The 17,732-nt window shown below is 37.4% G+C and overlaps 1 protein-coding gene across 7 annotated transcripts in view; it reads left to right on the top strand.

Annotated features, from left to right (window-relative positions):
• The window catches only part of NRG3 (neuregulin 3), a 366,191-nt gene that overhangs the window by 326,537 nt on the left and 21,922 nt on the right, over nucleotides 1–17,732 (top strand). For all 7 annotated transcript variants that reach the window (XR_014948838.1, XM_085554946.1, XM_032445355.2 and 4 more), the window contains 2 exons: nucleotides 9,869–9,971; nucleotides 14,232–14,358. Coding sequence is in view for 6 of the 7 variants with exons in the window: in XM_085554946.1 (XP_085411072.1) it covers nucleotides 9,869–9,971; nucleotides 14,232–14,358 (230 nt within the window). In the remaining variant the exon portion in view is untranslated. The remainder of the gene's footprint in view (nucleotides 1–9,868; nucleotides 9,972–14,231; nucleotides 14,359–17,732) is intronic.

Genomic DNA, 17,732 nt, shown 5'->3' with positions numbered 1-17,732 from the left:
ATCATCTGAAACCATGAGAAGTAATTGGCATTTGTGAACCTGCTGCTGATGACAAAGCTGAAAGGACCCAAAATGAGAAGCATGGATTTCAGACAATTTGTCTTGCTCTTCACAGACTTTGTGTGTTGAACACTGCTTTTTACATTACCTGAAGATACGGCGCTGGAGAAAAAGACAGCTGAACGGAGATTTGATCTCTCCTTTAATCACATGAACTGAGAATACTTCAAGTCCTAACCTTTTCAATGACAATTTATTTAACTCGTTCCTCTTAGTTCATAATTAGCATTTCCACATGTCAATTCTGTGTTCTTTGGCAGTATTGTCAAAATTCTGAATTGATGATGGCAATGTGCTGTCAAGTTGATGAATGATGTTTTCTGATTTTGCTGTAGAGCAGAAGTTAGAGGTATGTTATTAAAAAGATTGTGAAGATGGGCTTTCCAAGGGCATTTTCTCTCTACTTCTCAGGGAAGGAAAGAAGGTCAGAGCTGTCAAAGAGGTTCTTATTCCTCATATCCAGCTGGAAACTCTGATCTCAAACCCAGCCCATTTTGTCTTGTCTTTCTGCCATGAACTGCTGCCTCCATTTTGTCAATAACTTCCTCTAGATCTGAGGTAATTTGTGTGTTGGGTTGTTTTTGGTTTTGGTTTTGGTTTGGTTTGTTTCTTGGTGTTTTTAAAGTCAGTTCTAACTTTAAACTGATAGAACATGTCTCTCTGAAAATACTTCTGCTACTGCTGAGTCTAGTGCCTTATTCTGTAAACTGAAAGAACTAGGATTGCACTGTAGGGTTTTGGATCTCCATACATCTGTTTGAAGTGGCAGGTTTGTGGATTTTTTTCTGACACCTCATGTACTTCATTCTTGAAGAAAGATCAGCATATGTCACGGATTTTGAATTGAAAAAATCTATTAGCAAAAAAAATCTGTTTATGTGCATGCTTGCCTTCAAGCGTATGTTAGCATCCTTTTGGCCTATGACAGGTGTTTAAAATGTGTCTGAATATATTCATATACTGAGGTTGGACTATGTATTGATTTTTTTTTGTGTTTATCCATTTTGGGAAACAAGTGAAAGGAGTTAGAAAAATAATGAAAACCGTATTTTTAACTATATTAAGAATTTACTTTGATCTGCAAGCACAATTAGGATGTATAATAGATGTCTTGCAATATGGCACTTGCTAAAGATTTTAATCCCCTTCGTCAGTCCTGAAGCAAAGGCATATGAGAAGTCTTGCACTGCAGCAGTCCCAGCAGTCGTATACATGGACAAGCTGGCACTCAAGCAATTTGGTTTTGGCAGCCTGCTGCCTACCTACAGCTACTGCCAAGTTCACAAACTAGATCCCTTACCGTGGGTGAGCACGCAGATAGAGTCTGCTAGACGTTTCGTGAGCTGAGGGCTTAACCGTGCCTTAGCACTGCTACTTGCATTTATAGACATTAAGCATCTGCCATGCTCTGTATGAACAACTGGATGTATTATCCCTCTCATTGGCAAAATGCCTCTGGAGGATTAAAAGAAAAGTATAGCTGCTTACAGGCACCACATTGACTTTTCTCCCTCTGCCAACACTGTCTGATTATTTGTAGGGATTTATCCTGCCTTAAGTGTTGTAGTCATTACAGTGATCAAACATGCTTGTGCTGTGATGTGAACCTGACAGGAATAATTTGTGACAAGGCCAGGGAGGTGCCAGTGCACCTGGGCAGTGCTTACAGTCAGGTCTCTTCCTCGTTTCCTCTGGCTCCTGGTGTAGGTAGGTAAAAACAATAGAACAAGTAGCTGCTGCACAAGTAAACAGTCCCTTAATCCTTCACGCAATGGGGAGCTTCAGCTGGGGATGGTTTCAAGAGGAGTACCAGTGGAAACATTATTGTGAGGGATGCTTACTCAGCTCCCTCTGGCAGTCTCTCTCCTTGTTGTTTCATCCATCTCTGGTCACTTTCCTTGAAAGGAGGAGTAAGGTCAAGAAGTTGGGCCATAAAAATAATAGAGAAAATGGCGTAAATAAGTAGACCTGTGCCTGCAAAGTCCTGTTCATAAAATGCTGTACTTGGGCAGCGATGCAGTACCCTGTGTCACATCTTTCTGCAGCCAAGTCCTTGTGCTCTATGCTCTCACCCTCCATAGACGTCCCAAGTTCAAGACCGGATTTCTACTGATACACTTCAGGTTTCAGCTTACTAACCGTTTTCTCCAGTTCTCCTGTCACTGTTTTTCCCTGGATTTAGAAAACAAACAAACAACAACAACAGCAAAGAAAACCCATCCTGGTTTAAACAGCAGTAGTCAAAATGGAAACAGCATTTAATTATAATACTGCTTGACTTAACGTGGGTTTCTGATAATGTAACCATCAACAGTAATTGTTAAATATACTTTGGCAGCTCTGATGTTAGTTTGAGATTTGAATGAAAAGCTCAGTATTGGTAAGTGAGCAAGATACAGAATATATAAGCCTCACCCATGGGAGAATTTGGAGTGATTGGGCTTTGCTGGTAACAGCAATGCGAGATCTGAGATGTAATAAAATATCTGTTGGGAAATGAAAATGTTATTACATTGGATGTTAGGCATGCCTGTGGTCTTAGAAAAGAAACCCCTCACCACCTCTGAAATTACTAAGGTAGAATTAAACGGTATTATTGCATTATAAGATTATTATAATGTGTTTATGTAACGGTCTTCTCCAAAACTATGGAGTTATGCAAGCAATGACTTAGAGTGCAACAGTTATGTATCTGATCTGATGCCAATAGTACTTGTGTTAGTCCTGGGGTTAAGTTCTGTGTTTATGTATGTGTATTAACTCATGCACAACTTGTGTCTAAACTTCCTTCTAAACCCTCCATTTTCTAACATGGAGTATGGCTGAACCAAGAACTCAGGAGAGCTGCAAGGCTCAGCTGAGCCCTTGAGAAAATGGACTTGGCTGAAACAGAAGGTCTGTTTACAAGAAGAAGGAATACTGAGTGGAAATTTTGCTGAAAGATTTTTCATGCTGATTCCGTTAAAAAAAAAAAAAAAAAAAAAAAAGTCATCAGTGGGAGTCATCAGTGTGGAGCCAGGTTAGCATACTATCGCTACTCTTAGCCCCCAGCTTAAGATGATCAAAAGGAAAGCAAAGGAGTAATCATCTATGAAATCTGTGTGGTCTCAAAAGATCTCTAGGGTTTGGCAAATAATTATCAGCATGTAAGAATATAAAAAAAAAAACAAAAAAAAAAAACACCAAAACCAAACCAAAACATCAAAGTTGAAAAATAAAAGCCAAACATATATAAAACTTTCTGGAAAGAAAATGTTCATCATATTATGCAGTGTTTAAGCTGCTGTGATTTACACTTTGAAGCCTTTTATGTGTCTGTGAAAAGTAGAAGTGTTTTTAAGTGCAGCACCAGAAATGTTGCAGGTTCCTTTGTTCAATGAAAGACCTTTGACTATCATTCAGATTTTGTTACCCAAATTTCAAATGATTTCAAAACTATATGATAATACGAGATATCAGACTCTCATATTATGACATGTGAGACTCATGAACAGTGTTAGGAACTCAAAGGAAGCTTCAACTGTGCAGAGTATCTGCTTCGGTTGGTGTTTGGCTGACAAAATAAATTTTTTTGCATGTTGTGTTTAGTTTGATGCCATCACTGAGACTGGTCTGATGGTGACTGACTTCATTTAAATGGTTAAATTTGCATTAGTAGAAACTGGAGATACTTAAAGCTGTGGTGCTCAGTAAGCAAAAATGACCTAAGTCCTGATTGTCTTCAAGCCTTAGCTACCAGCTAAGAGGCTGTAATTACTAAAACACAATGTTTTTAACTCTTAGTTTGTTAGATCTGTACTAGCAATGAGCATGTACACAGAGGCTAATGAGACTTGCATAGTTAATTTTGTTAATAATCTTAACTATTTTAGAAGTGGGATGAAATTAGTTCAGATTAGAATTGTGTTGCCCTGGTTATGAGTTGCAAATACAGGGAAAACTCCCATCCAAACATTTTCTGTAAGAAAAAAAAATAAAAATGGAAAAGCTGTTTCTCAACTCCTAGCTGCCCACAGAGCTACTTTAAGCTAATGTTTAATACCTTTATTGTATTGAAAGTAGTTAACTGAGGCTTTGGACGTTTGCTTGATTTGAATACTCTTTGTAGCTGACAAAAACTATAGTTGCCTGCAGATAAAAGGAAATGAATGTTTTCTTAGGATGCCAAAGTTAAAATTAATTTACCTTCAGAATTGCAATCTTGCTGTTTAAAAGTGCTTATCCGATACTCATATCATAACAAGTAGCAATTACTAAGAATACCAGTGTGTTCAATTCTATTGTGAAATATTCTAGACATTCTTATTTAACATAAACCCGTCTGTTTTATTTTTTTATTGTTGTTTTTGAAGATAGAATGAAACAAGAGGCAGAGCGTAATTTCTAGCTTGTGTTTTGTTTTTTAAGAGCGGTTTTGATGGTCCTATTTTTTCGTGAGATTTGGTTTATTAACTTTACCTTTCACTAGCCAACCTAAAATAACTGACTCTGAGAGCTCAGGGTCAGAGTCGTCTGCCTTTACATTTTTTTTTTCATGATAAGTTTTTATTCCATGTGAAACTCCTGCTAATGCAGTATTAATGGCGTAGAATCAAGCACTCAAAAATAGCTTGTTCAAAGAGGCTGAGCAGTCGTCCGTTCTTTCTCTGTCCTCTGTGTACATAGAAAATGATCCCACTAGGATTAAATGTCAATAGTCAAACATTGCATAATGTCATGCAATTGTAATAGATAATGAACTGCATCTATTTCACTTTGCTCTTGCTAAGGTCCTTTTGCTGTAGACATTCCACAGGCACAAGAAAATGTATTTTCTTAATCTTTGTTACTGCTGGAATCATGGAACAGCTCTTCCCAAGAGAAGTTAACTATTACAACTATGAAATGCCTCATGAACTTCTGCCAGCAGAAGTTATCTTGATCTGATTCTATTCTGAAATGCGAATCCGTGCAATTAACCTTGACACTGCCCTTTCTGTAAGTGATACTGGATACAAACTTCCATTCCTAACTTGAGAACTGGAGTGTTCTGAAGCCCTTCCAGAAGAGAAATTCTACCCAGAAAGAAGTTGAAGAAAGAAAACTCAACTAAAGGTATCAGAATTAGATTAAAGTGTGTCATTTTATGTGAAGTGGCACATGTGCTCTTAATTAAATTGGAGCAGACTCAACTGGGGCAGTTTTTTCTATTTTTTATATATTTTTGTAGACTTCGCTCATTTAGAGTTTGAAGTGTTTATTGAAGTTTATCATGTTAATCTCTGATATATTATCCTCATGGTTATGGAAAATGTAAGGTTCTTGAATTACCCAAGGTCAAAGAAATTTGTGAACTACGGCTTGTTGCATTTTTAACTGCTAAATCATTCTGTCTTAGAACAAGCCGCAGCATATGGTGGTGTGTCTGTATGGCAGGTTTTTGCAAGTGGAAGAACAGGGAAAACTCTTGGGAGAGCTGAAAGTCTGATGCTGAGGCAATCACAGATTGTTTTGTGGAACTTGCAATCTTTTTTTATTCTCTTCATGAATTAAATTTAGAATGCCTTGTATGGTTCAGGATTTGTCACATAAAAATCTAAGTGTATTGGGAAATATACTCTTAACTAATCTCTTGCCTTTTCGTTTGTGATAATCCATACTTTATTGGAAATCTCAGTGTGTATTGAGTTTCCTCGTAGTCCTCCTTGGTTGTTGTACAGAAGACTTCTATACAGTCCTCTGAGGATACAGGACACCAATGACATTAGAAGTAGCAAATGATGCTAGTGAGGTATATGAAAGTTACTATTTGGTTTTTGTTACAATTTTTACTAGGCCACATGTTCATTGCAGTTCTTTATACTTGAAATAACTAAGTTAATTCAATGAACTCAGAAAACATTCAATAAAACTGGAGGATGAAATGATTATGGCTGGTACTAGTGTTGTGGATTAGGCTAATGAAGCCGACATTAATCTGTTTTTGTTAATTGATCTTTTTTTTTTCTCAGTTGTATGGATAGAAATACAACAGTTCCTTCTCAAGGAGCCCATACCCATATTCTTCCCTTTATAGCAAATTTACAAAGGAGAGGCGTGTTTCAACTTACTTAGACAACCAAAGCACTGTATTCTTCAGAAGTAACAATCATAAGAAAGATGTCTATCTTAAATGTTTTATCTTCTGAAGTCTTATGTGATGCTTCAGCAGGTGTTTCCACATGCATAAAGCAGACAGATGACAGCCTTTAAGAGTAAATTTTAAAGAGCAAGAGAATCAAAAAGAAACATAGCACCTGGAATGTGACATGCACTTTTTTCAGTGACAGATAGATTAGTTTTGACTGTAATGTGATTGCTAAAAGAAGCACTGCTTCCATAGATCACCAATAGTTGGTTCTATATTTCATAATGGTAGTCAATCTGTGAAATATGCTTAGTAAAGGGAGTAGTAAAGGTGTGAGAAATTGAATTCTAGCTTAGAAGGATATAAGGGCCAAAGTGAAAGGTCAGATAAGTTTTTTGTGGCAACAAAGACAAGAAAGAATCAATAATGTAAATAAAAGTGTGCTGGATGGTGTACGTGGTGAATGAGGATTTGCCTACAAAAATATGTTTTAAGAGGCTTAATGTTCCACACACGTTTGTCTGGTCTTAATGGATTGTTCTTTCTGTAAGTTTCACTAAACAAAATACTCAAATCAATTTAATTGTTCACCTGGTTGTATGTTTGTTGGTATACATATAATTTGAATGCTTAATGGAAATGTTCTGCAGTCATAGCTAATTTATCCAAGAATATCAGCATCAACTTATAGTTTGGGGCTTTAGCTGCAACGTTTTCTTGTCTGTTAGTCAAATGAGAAATATCTCCCTAGAGTGTTTATTTCAATAAAATGTAATTGAAGTTATCTATTTCACAAGGAATGCATGAATATTTGTGAGTAGAGAGAGACATCTAATAATTTCAGTCACACTTAAGATTACCTTGGGTAGTTTGTTTCAGTATCTGAATCCGTGTGTGCCTAGGCTGGTGCGCATCTACAGCTAGGGAGAAGTCATCTTTGTTTCTCTTTTTTGCACATTGTTTTCATTATTGTTCTGTTGCGTGTGAGCAAGAGCACTCAGCAGCACTCAGCTGGAGCTCTCTGGCTTATCCTGTGTTAGGTTTAAGGGCCCTCATTTGCACATCTCGGCTACTGAGAGTTCAGTTGTATTGTACAGGTTCAGAGCAGTGATGGACTTAATGCATGTGAACAGTGAGGAGACCTTCACAGTTTGCAGGGAGATTCAGTTTAAATTTCCATCAACAGGAAGGGCTTTGATTTGTTTTTAAAGGAAAAATAAAACTGATGTGAAAGACTTGAGAATAGAGAAATCCTAAACTGATAATATTTTAAGGTGTTTGAGATGATAGAGTCTAATACATTAACACAGATTTAAAAGGATATGAAAAATGAACAACGGTGTCCAAGAAATGGAGCAAAGCTAATCAACCATTAGTTCTTTAAATATTCACCATACAAAATAAACAGAAAGTAAAGAAAGCATCTATCAGCATGTCTTGAAAGCTAGTGACGTGACAGGGATTAAACAGTCTACACAAAAGACTTAAATCTTCACATAGTTGTTTGAGCAAGATAATATTGTCCAGTCTCTGAAGTGCTTTTGTCTTGGTAAAAGGTATTCTAAAGCATCTTTAGCAAGGTATTGATAGCTATTCAGAACTGACAAAAGACTGTAACTATATGAAACTCACTTATTGCCCAACAAAGTAACAAAATAAATTTAGTTTTGAATGGAGACCGATGTTGACAGAAAAGCAAAAGTAGGCCTTCCTACATCAGTGTCTTTTAACCCAGTAGATTTTTTAAAATTATATGCAGTGTCTAAGTGAAATTACTGTTCGTAAGTATGTATGTTTTATTTGTGATCTTAGGCAAAATGTGCTGAAATTGGTATTGAGTCAGAATAGATTGATAGTTGTGAAACTGAATGATTTTTTAACTGTTTGCAGCGCAATCCACCTTGACTTAAAGATTTGAAATATATGAGATCAGTCCTTCGTGCGTTGTAGTGGAAATGAAAGGTGAATACCTCTGTATTTATGCACAGCAGTGAAAACAAACAAGGAGAAAGAAGCCCCAAATTAATAGTTCATTGCCATAGGAATTTACTGTCTAGATCCAAAGCATATTTGTGCTGTAAGGAATGGGGCTAAAGCTCTCAAGGAATCTATTTTATTACCATATCACCAATATTTTTTTTATGAATTATATTTCTGGCTATATTTCAGACTTCCTATATTTGCTTCTTTTTGTACAGTACCATAGCAGTAAAAGTTCTAGAATTTCAAAACTAAATAAGGAAAAGAAGGCAACAGGAGCTGAGAATGTTGTGCATCTTAGAAATGACTTCTGAATCATTGTATTACTCTTTGAGCCAGCAAGTAAAGAAGTAATTAAGAAATAAATGTTTGATTCTTGTAATTTTATTTGAAACAGCTTATGATAGGGAAATTGGGCTTCTGCTAGAGAAAAATGGCTCTTGAAAATTCCATATGTTTAGTAACAGCACTGGAGTAGTCTGGTTTTTTGTTTGGGTTGTTGTTTTTTTTTTTTGCTTGGGCAATAACTAATTAGTACTGATTAGGACGTTGTACGTAGTGTTTAGTTATTGTAATAAAGCAATATATTATTTAACCAAAGTTCCAGTTAGATTATATTTTTTCCACTATTCGCCCAGTTTAATCTTGTCATACATTCTTTCTTTTTGTGAACCCTGAGCCTTACAGACTAGAATGTGGAGTTGCTGTCACCCATTTAACACGAGTCTGGTATGCATGTTTGCAGGAGTTCTGTGCTGGAGATCTCTGATCTTGAGGGGAAATGAAGCTTTGCCCGTGTATTGAGCTTGTACCCTGCTTTGATAATCCTACACCTAGGTTTTCTGCTTCAAATTCATGAATGAAAGGATTATTTTATGTGCTATATGTTTTGGAAAACTGATTCTAAAATGTAACAGTCCTACTGCAGTTTGTACTATAGAAGCAATTGAATTAATGAAAATATAATAAAGTATCTAGGGAGCTCTTGGTAAATTCAGTGTGTAAAACTCCAGTTGCTTATCAGCTTCTGTCTGCTGTCATGAATGAGAGGTTTCTCTTATTTTACTAGCTTTTTTCTTCTTTTTGTTTTTTTTACATTAATTCTGTTCCTGTTTTGAAATCAATAGGTAGGTGATGAGATGTATTAAGGAAAATACTTCAGAAAATTACCAATTGCCACGATGCACTGTGGCATAATAGTCTTTGGAATACAAAGTTGGTTGAATTAATTTTTTCACTGACTTACATTTTACTTAAGAATCACCTCACTATCAAAAAACAAAACAAAAAAAAACAAACAACCCTTATGGTAGCTAAAAATGAACTCCTGGGTCTTATGGGACTTTGGGAGAGCTCTGATGGATCTTGCCTTAAGCCAGTTAAGCTCTGTGGTTGTCGGGCTCTTTACCCTATTGTCAGTGGAAGGATGATGTTCTCAAAAGCGGGAAAAGGGCATGTAGGGCAGAGAAAATGTTAAACTTCCCTTATTTTTATGCTTATGTATCTTTGAATGTGTTTGGCAGCCATTTTGTAAAACTTTCCTAGGAGACCATGAGATGAGAGGTTCAGAGAATCATGCATTCTGTTGAGGAATTGGATGACTCAGACCTCCAAAATCTCACATATTTGTCCATCAGTAGTGAAACCATGTTGTACAGAAATCCATTTTGTACAATTAATGTTTTCTGATGCCTTCATAATTCTCCATTTTGCTGTTCACAGAGAGCGAAGAAATTTACCAGCGCCAGGTGCTGTCTATTTCCTGTATCATCTTTGGCATAGTCGTAGTGGGCATGCTTTGTGCAGCATTCTACTTCAAAACAAAGTAAGAGCCTTTGTCTAGTGTGTTTGTTTTTTAGCTTTCATACTTTTTACTACTTTCCAGTTCTTCAATTTCTCCCCTCCTTTTGAAGCTGTTGTTACTTCCAGACAGGTTAGAACAGTTCTCCATAGCTAGAATATCTAAGTTAAAAAAACAACAGGACAACCCCACACACAAAACAACAACCACCTAAGCAGAAATATTTAATAGCCTTCTTGTTTTCCAATACCAGGAAAGAAGATATTGTGTCCCTTCTATTCGTTTCTCTGGACAATAATCATCAATAATCACTTCATTATTTTGAAATTAAATGGTTTATGATAGCTTTTTTTTTTTTTTTTTTTCCTTTCTTTCTGCTTTTTTTTTTTTTTTTTTCCTTAATGTCCCTCTTCTTTAGTATGCTGGGAGTAAAGGTGAAAGATAACAATGGATGAACAGTTCTTTGCAGATAATGGCAACCATTAGCTGAGAGTTGGGAACTGATGATGTGAGCTGCATAACTGAGTATTTCTAGTGTGCAGGAATGTGGAGCTATACAACCAAGGTGGAATCATCTGTACTAAACTTTTTTCAAGGAAAACACTTTCCATTTTGTTTTTCTTTATCTCCCCAGTGAACATTATCTTTAATATTTATTGCTGTGTGTGTAATTTGAGTTGCACAAACCTCATGGCAATTACATGGCATGCTTGTCAATGCTACTACGCTATAAATATGTCCTGCATGGCCATCATCCCTCATTTCTGTTCCAACTAGAGTTTATGAGTGAACATGCATCAATATATGTAGTACCTATGTGAGGCTAGCCATGGTGGCTGAGCATCAAGAATATGGAGGTTTCTACTATTTAGAAGTTTGGATGATTATCTGAATACACACATACATACTATAGATTTATTTTAATGGGAAGGAAATTTGATGAAAACTAGTTCTATAGGAAAAATAATAATAATATTTTCACAGTTCTCTCAGGAAATGGAGAAATGCACTCTGGAAAAGTCACCAGACCTTTTTTTCCACCCCCTTTCCGCACAAATTTTGGCAGTACTATGTGCATGATTTGAGTCAAGACTTCAGCTGGTTCATGTCTTTTCTAAACCCCCTTACCTGTTCTAATGACTTGAGGGATTCCATTTAACTGTCCTTTTGACCCAGAGTCTGACAAGGACATTAATCAAGAGGATTCTGTGGTGTGGCAGTTCCTCTCTGAAGACTCCTAGGTTCCAGCTTAAATTGTTGGCAGAACCAGCTATATTGCCAACCAATTGGAATGTAGCGGAGGAATGGGAGAGAGGGAGGGAGAGAATAAATTTTTCCTGGCCTTCCTGTAAAGGATTTTTACTGGTGAGTAAAGATGCAGGAAGGGCAGATTGGGTAAGACAGCTGGAAGAACAAGAAGTTAGCTGTTGAGTGGGGTATGAATAACTAATATTCATGATAACAAATGTTTGGGTTTTTTTGTGTTTTTTTTTTTAATCTGAGTTCCTCTTTGTCATACGCTGTTGGAGGGCATGGTGGAGAGCTGGGTAGGAGCAGCCTTCCAAATATCTTAGTTGTGCTGGGATGGGAGAGCTGTTTTTAGAAACAATGAGTAGAAATAATGCATCCAAAGTTGCACTCACAGAACCGTAGTGGTTCCTATCTCAGGTTTCTATTTTATTATTGGTTTTAAACTGATAGCTAAGAGTCACTGGGAAGAGTTGAAATGTACTTATGCCAGATTCTGGAATCTTAAATTTGGGGAGTATTGAGAAAATGAGCACCTTCAGTTCTGTCAAGAGATTCATTCAAAGACAGGAAGCACAGCAGTGTTAACATCCTAATCCCTAAGTCCCTGACTGTGGTTCCTTCTGGCAAACTGTTCAAAGAGTCAGTCTTTATACTGCTTTGTTCCTACCTTCATGGGAGGATGCAGCATGCCTATTAGTTGCCTAGGTAACCGAATCCATGATGACCAGGCAAGTGAGATAGTAGAGTTTGCCCAGTCTAAGGCAAGAGGTGGGAATGCTGCAGCTATGCAAAAATAGCAGGAGATGACAGTTGCTGAAGAAGTTAAGTAACACTGCAATTTCTCTTGCCTTTGAAATTGATTTCCTAAATGTTCTCACTGCTCGTGAGGCTTTTTTCCCCCTTTTGTTATTAGCACCGTTCCCACAAAATCCTGGAAAGAGTCACCATAACTATTCATCAGTCTGAGTGCTGCTTTTCTACTAATGCCTGGACTCGAACTTCAGCAAGTGATCGTGGTTGTGTCTCAGGCTCACCTCAGTACAGGTCAGCCTGGAACACTCCGTTCAAAAGGGTGACTTCAAGTCACTGGAGACTAAAGGAAACATTTTGTTCATCACTCTTGATCTGAACATATAGTGCACAAAAAAGTGCCTACACTGGGTTGCATAGAGGCCACATAAAACAGTATTTTTATCTTTGACACTGCCCAGCATCTCAAGGGTATAAAAGTGAAGTTAAGGGTGAAGCAGCCAAGTTAAAATGAATCAACCATTATGTGTGTTATCACAACAGATTTTCAGGACCTTTTCACCATGCAGATGTGTCTCCATCATGCTTACAGGTTATCCAAGCATTCCTCCTATCTGGGGGACGATCTTCTTGTTTAACTTCTATCAAATATTACTAACATCTAGGGAAACTGAATGGTGCACAGTCTGGCAGGGGAAAGGATGTTTATTTGAAGACGCAGACCCTGACTTTATTAGTCTGATGTTTCTATAATACCTCCTGCTAGACATATGTGATTTGCTATGCACCACTGCATTAAAAATCTTTTTAAAAACTATATTCTCTCTGAGGAAGTTAGAACTTCATAACTAAACACTATAACTTTCCAATCTTTCATTTCAGAGTAATGAAGAAATGACTCTTAATTGTTAACAGCAGAGGGGAGTCCACAGTAAAAAACAATGGGCTTCTCTTTATGGCTTAGGATTTTATAGATGACCAGTGACTTCATTTACTTGCCAAGATAATACTTAATTGCATAATATCTGTGAAGACGAACACAGAAAGCTCATTTGTTTAGAAGACTAAAAGTGTGAAATAAATATATTAATTAGTAACTTTGAATTATTAATTTCAAGTTTTATAATCCTGCATCCTATCTTCTGGCAAAATAAATATGCATAAACCTAATATTAATGTTACATCGCATGAATGCTAAAGGTAAACTAATTACTAAATTGTTTTTTTCTTAGCATATTACCTTTTTTTAGCATCTCAGTTGTAATGTTTAGAAATCACTTGATGCCTGCTGAAATTTGGCTCAGTACCAGCTAATGTCCAGAATCAGAAGTAGGGCTGCTATTGCTGGCCGGTCCTTGACCTTGCTGGGTGGGCTCCAGGGTCTTTGTGGGATCGCTGCATGCAGTGCGTCTGCTGAGGAGAATAAGGTAGGAAGGAAAGAATCGAACTACTGGGGACGTGCTCCTTGTTTAGAATTGGCGTTCTCCAACAGCGTATCTTTCCAAAAGAACAGTCTGCGATTAAAGACCTCCAATATATTTTGCTGACTATATTTGCTTAACTGAGTTTTATGTGCTGGCAGAAGATAAAATACTTATTTAAAATAGTGTTTTCTGCCTCTAATCAACAATAATGTGTAGAACTTTAGAACTCAGTTTGACAGTATAGTATGGCAGAAAGAGAAAGCTGTTTTTAATCATATAGTTATATCTTGAATATTGCAAATGACTCATCTTAGAGGCATTGTCAGCTGTGACATAGTGGATCATAGTGTAATATGTCAAAAATAGCCTCAGATACACTATTTATGCTTTTTTTCAGATTAAAGCATGTAAGCAAGAGCTGATGTATGCAATATAGTAGGCGAAGTCTAATGAGCTGCTAGCAGAAATGTTTGATTCCGTCACAGTTCTTATAACACACAGAGACAAATGCCTGCTGTGTTTGCCAAAATCTCCAATCCAAATCTGAGCAGAATGCTTTTTTAAATACCAAGGCCTCCTTGCAAGCTATTGTTAAATGTGTTATAGCTAAACATCCAGATTTCTGTGCTAGAACAGCCAGCATGCTATTGGAGTAATCTGAGAATAGAAGATATTTTTGAGAGAAGAGCCCTTTTCCTTGACCGCTGCATTGAAATATTAGGCACTGGTGAATTAACTCAGCTGGTTATTCCGATGTGGTGAAGTTTGGAAAAAAAGGCCCCCTAGTTATATAAATATCTTGGCTATAGTAGGAGTTCAAACTAGCTTTTACTTACATGAGTTTTATTTCTCTCTGCAGGAACCAAACAAAGCAAATTCATGAACAGCTGAAAGAAACACAGAATAGGAAAACCTACAGCCTTAATGCTTCCAGCATGATGGCAAAGTCAGAGTGTATGGCACAAAGCCGAGTCCAGCTGCAAAATGTAAGTAATCCTGCCAGCTACAACATTTAATAGCCTGGCTGCATTCCTGCTGCTTATGGCAGAACATCACCATGTTGCTATTAGCATCTAAGCAATGGGAACGAGAATTCTCTCATCTTTCATAAAGTATTTTTTATCAGGATTGTTAATGGAAAACACAAAGGAGAGAGTTTTTTTTAAGAGAAGTTATTTCAATGAGTTCTGGGGCATTTTGCTCATGCAGTAGAGCTTGCTGAGCCCCCTAGTTCTGTATTCAACACTGAAAGTGTCTATCTGAGCATTTCCCCATACCTGAGTTCGTAAGTGTGGTTTATAGGTGAAGTGGGGGACTTGAGTCTTGACTGATTTTGAATCTTTCAATATAGCATCTTAATGGATCTGTGGGAAAAATGTAGAGATGAGACACAATTAATTCAGAGTAAATTCAGAACCTAGACCTAAAGTTAGACCTATAAACTAGTGCCCAAGGTAGGCAGTGCAGAGGGTCTCATTTGCCTGGGTCTTGAGTTAAATAAAGGGACTTGAGATAGTAGAAGGCAGTCTGTTCAAACTAAATTTGAGACATGTTTAATCATGTTCTGAACATAATTATATGTGAGCTAATAGAATCCCACAATGATGAAATGTGTAGTTAATTTTAAACAAGGAAATGGGGGACAACTGATATATTTAGCCCTCTATAATGATATATTTAGCATTTTATTTTCTAACACATGCTTTTTCCTTTCTCCCTTTTTTACAATTTGGTGCTTTGAAACAATTGAAAACGATGTTGCTAGCAAAGCCAAAATTGGAGTATAACAGGAAACGCTGAAAGATGTTTTGAATCTTTTATAAGTGGTTAATTCTTATAAACTAAAATCTCAATTGTGCGTCTTAAGAAATATCAAGCAAATTGCCATTAGCTTCGATTCACGGAATAACTGCCCTGTTTGCCAGATTCCATCTAAATAATGGGAGTCTGTCAAAAGGGAGTTCTCATGCCCTCTTAGTCACAGATGCTTCTACTCCTGATTTACATTATCAAATGAAAGCCCTTTTAAGCAGTCTGGAGTGACCTGTGCTGTGACAGAAGAACACGACTTAGAGAGCTGCTTGTGCTCACCAGAGATTTTGTTCTGTAGGAGAACCGTTGCTGTTGTCATTTACTGTGATTCAGGAGAAAATCAGAGAGGGGAAGGTAGCTTCACTAAATGGACACTGACAGTTTTGGGAACCTTCCATAGTTATTTGTTTGACTTTATTTATTTCCTCCATATTTTACTTAAAACAAGCTGTTAGGAGCGTTGCTGGTTTGTGATTTGCAAAGACCTTTTGTGATTCTTTTGTTCTAACACTCAAACTGGGTCATGGTTAACACTTTTTTTTTCTCTTCACTGTAATCCAGTGCAATATTTTCACAACCCATCATCACAAAGAACTATTTCGTGTCCTTTTAGCATCTGACAAACACATCCACAAACTTTAAGTCATTTTCTTTTGCCATAACAACAGCTATAATGGCTGAGACAGCTGTTTCTGGATTCCAAATATTAGAGATTTAAAGCCATGATTATTCTTTATTTCAGGCCACATTTGTTTTTCAGCTTTTAATGCTGTTCAAACCAGAGCTCTCAGTGCTGGTAATTAACACACCATTTTCTAGTTCCTGTAGCAACTAGCAGGGAGCAGTTTTATCTTTGCTATTAGTGGATTTTTCCTCTGGGAGCAAAAATACTAAGAAAGAAATGCAGAATGACCTTGCTCAGGATGTAGTGTAACTGTGCAGGACAAGAATGGTTTCTATTGTTAGAAAGATTTTAGTGCAGGAATGCAAGTAGGCAGTTCATGAAATATTTACAGATCTTGGCAGATTGGAGAAAAGGAAAACCAGGCAAAGGGGGAGAAATTGACAAGAGAGCAGAAAAGGGCTACTCCTATTGCTTAGGAGTAGCTGGGTATCTCTCCATGAGACCCCAGGGCTCTGCCTTGTGTGTATCAGCAGGGCAAGGCAGAGACCAGGTGCTGGTGGGCAGCTTCCCAGGGCTCATTGCTGTGGAGGTGCTGTAGTCACTCCGGAGGTGGTCTCTGTGAGGTTCCCATCTGCAGCTTTGTATGGATTTGGGGAGAAATCTTGGTTCTTCTTATTTCCAGGGACCAATACAGAAACTTAAGGAAATAAAGGTTGTTATTTTCAAGGGTTTTGCTTTATGAAATCCTAGCAGCCTTGTTTTTCCTAATTCAAGTGCTCCTTTTACGTGGGAAATCTGTCTTCCTTATGTTCTGTCCTCCTTGCTTTTTCTGAAAGATTCACCCTTACTTTTCTCCTCCCTATTCATAATAGAGCTAGTGGTGCTTTCATTATTTTATTTTTTACCCTGCCTTCTATTCTCTGTGTTAGTTCAAACCTGAGAACAGCTGAATAATGTTCCTCATTCTTTCTTCGTTTCTTGTTCTTTCTTCTTATGAAGAAAACTTGAGGGAACTGGGCTAGGTTAGCTTGAAGAAGAGAAGGTTCTGGGGAGATGTCATTCCGGCCTTCCAGTACTTGAAGGGAGTGTATAAACAGGAGGGGAAATGGCTGTTTACGAGGGTTGACAGTGACAGGACAAGGGGGAATGGTTTTAAAATAAGACAGGGGAGGTTTAGGTTGTACCTTTGGAGGAAGTTTTTCACCCAGAGGGCGGTGACGCACTAGAACAGGTTGCCCTAGGAGGCTGTGGATGCCCCATCCCTGGAGGCGTGGAGTTGGAACTGGAAGAGCATTGTGGTCCTTTTCAACTCAGGCCATTCTATGATTCTATGATTATTCTTGATGACAATTCCAACGTCTATACCAAAAGAGCCCTTGTATTTCAAGTCAGAGGTTGCTACATTTAATAATGGATGCATGTTGCACCGCCCTAGGAAGAAGCTTTACATGTAGCAGTTAGTGTTTCACGTGTTTGGGGGCGTTAAAGAGCTTGACCAGTTTCAGTGTAGTACTATCTCTTCATTATTTTTGCTTTCCCTTTTTACCTTTCACTGGACTTCAGGAAAAGAATTCATTTTTGTTACTTAGTTTAAATGTTAATTTTGAATATCTTTAAATGGGAGAATCTATGTAAATGCATCAGAATTGCTGTTAAAAGCCGGGGGGGGGGGGGGGGGGGGGAAAAAGCCCTACCACATTTCATTTTTTGAACAATTATTGAGATGTATTATAAATCTACATTTTATTAGGGTTTTACTCTTTATTTCTGCAACTGTTTGGATTGCTGCATAAGGGAAATTGGATCAGCTGTTCAAGTTAAACAATAGACTTGTCAAGAAAGAAATAATAATATGGAGATGGGTAGGTATGAAAAAGAGGCTTTCTGGAACTGCCTCATTTTAAGAAGTTGCAATCTTGTTTT

Source organism: Coturnix japonica, chromosome 8 (assembly GCF_054131305.1).
Source record: "Coturnix japonica strain WE chromosome 8, WE-NBRP24, whole genome shotgun sequence".
Classification (NCBI taxonomy): domain Eukaryota; kingdom Metazoa; phylum Chordata; class Aves; order Galliformes; family Phasianidae; genus Coturnix; species Coturnix japonica.
The sequence above is the reverse complement of the archived record's forward strand: the minus strand, read 5'-3'. Positions and strand labels throughout refer to the sequence as shown.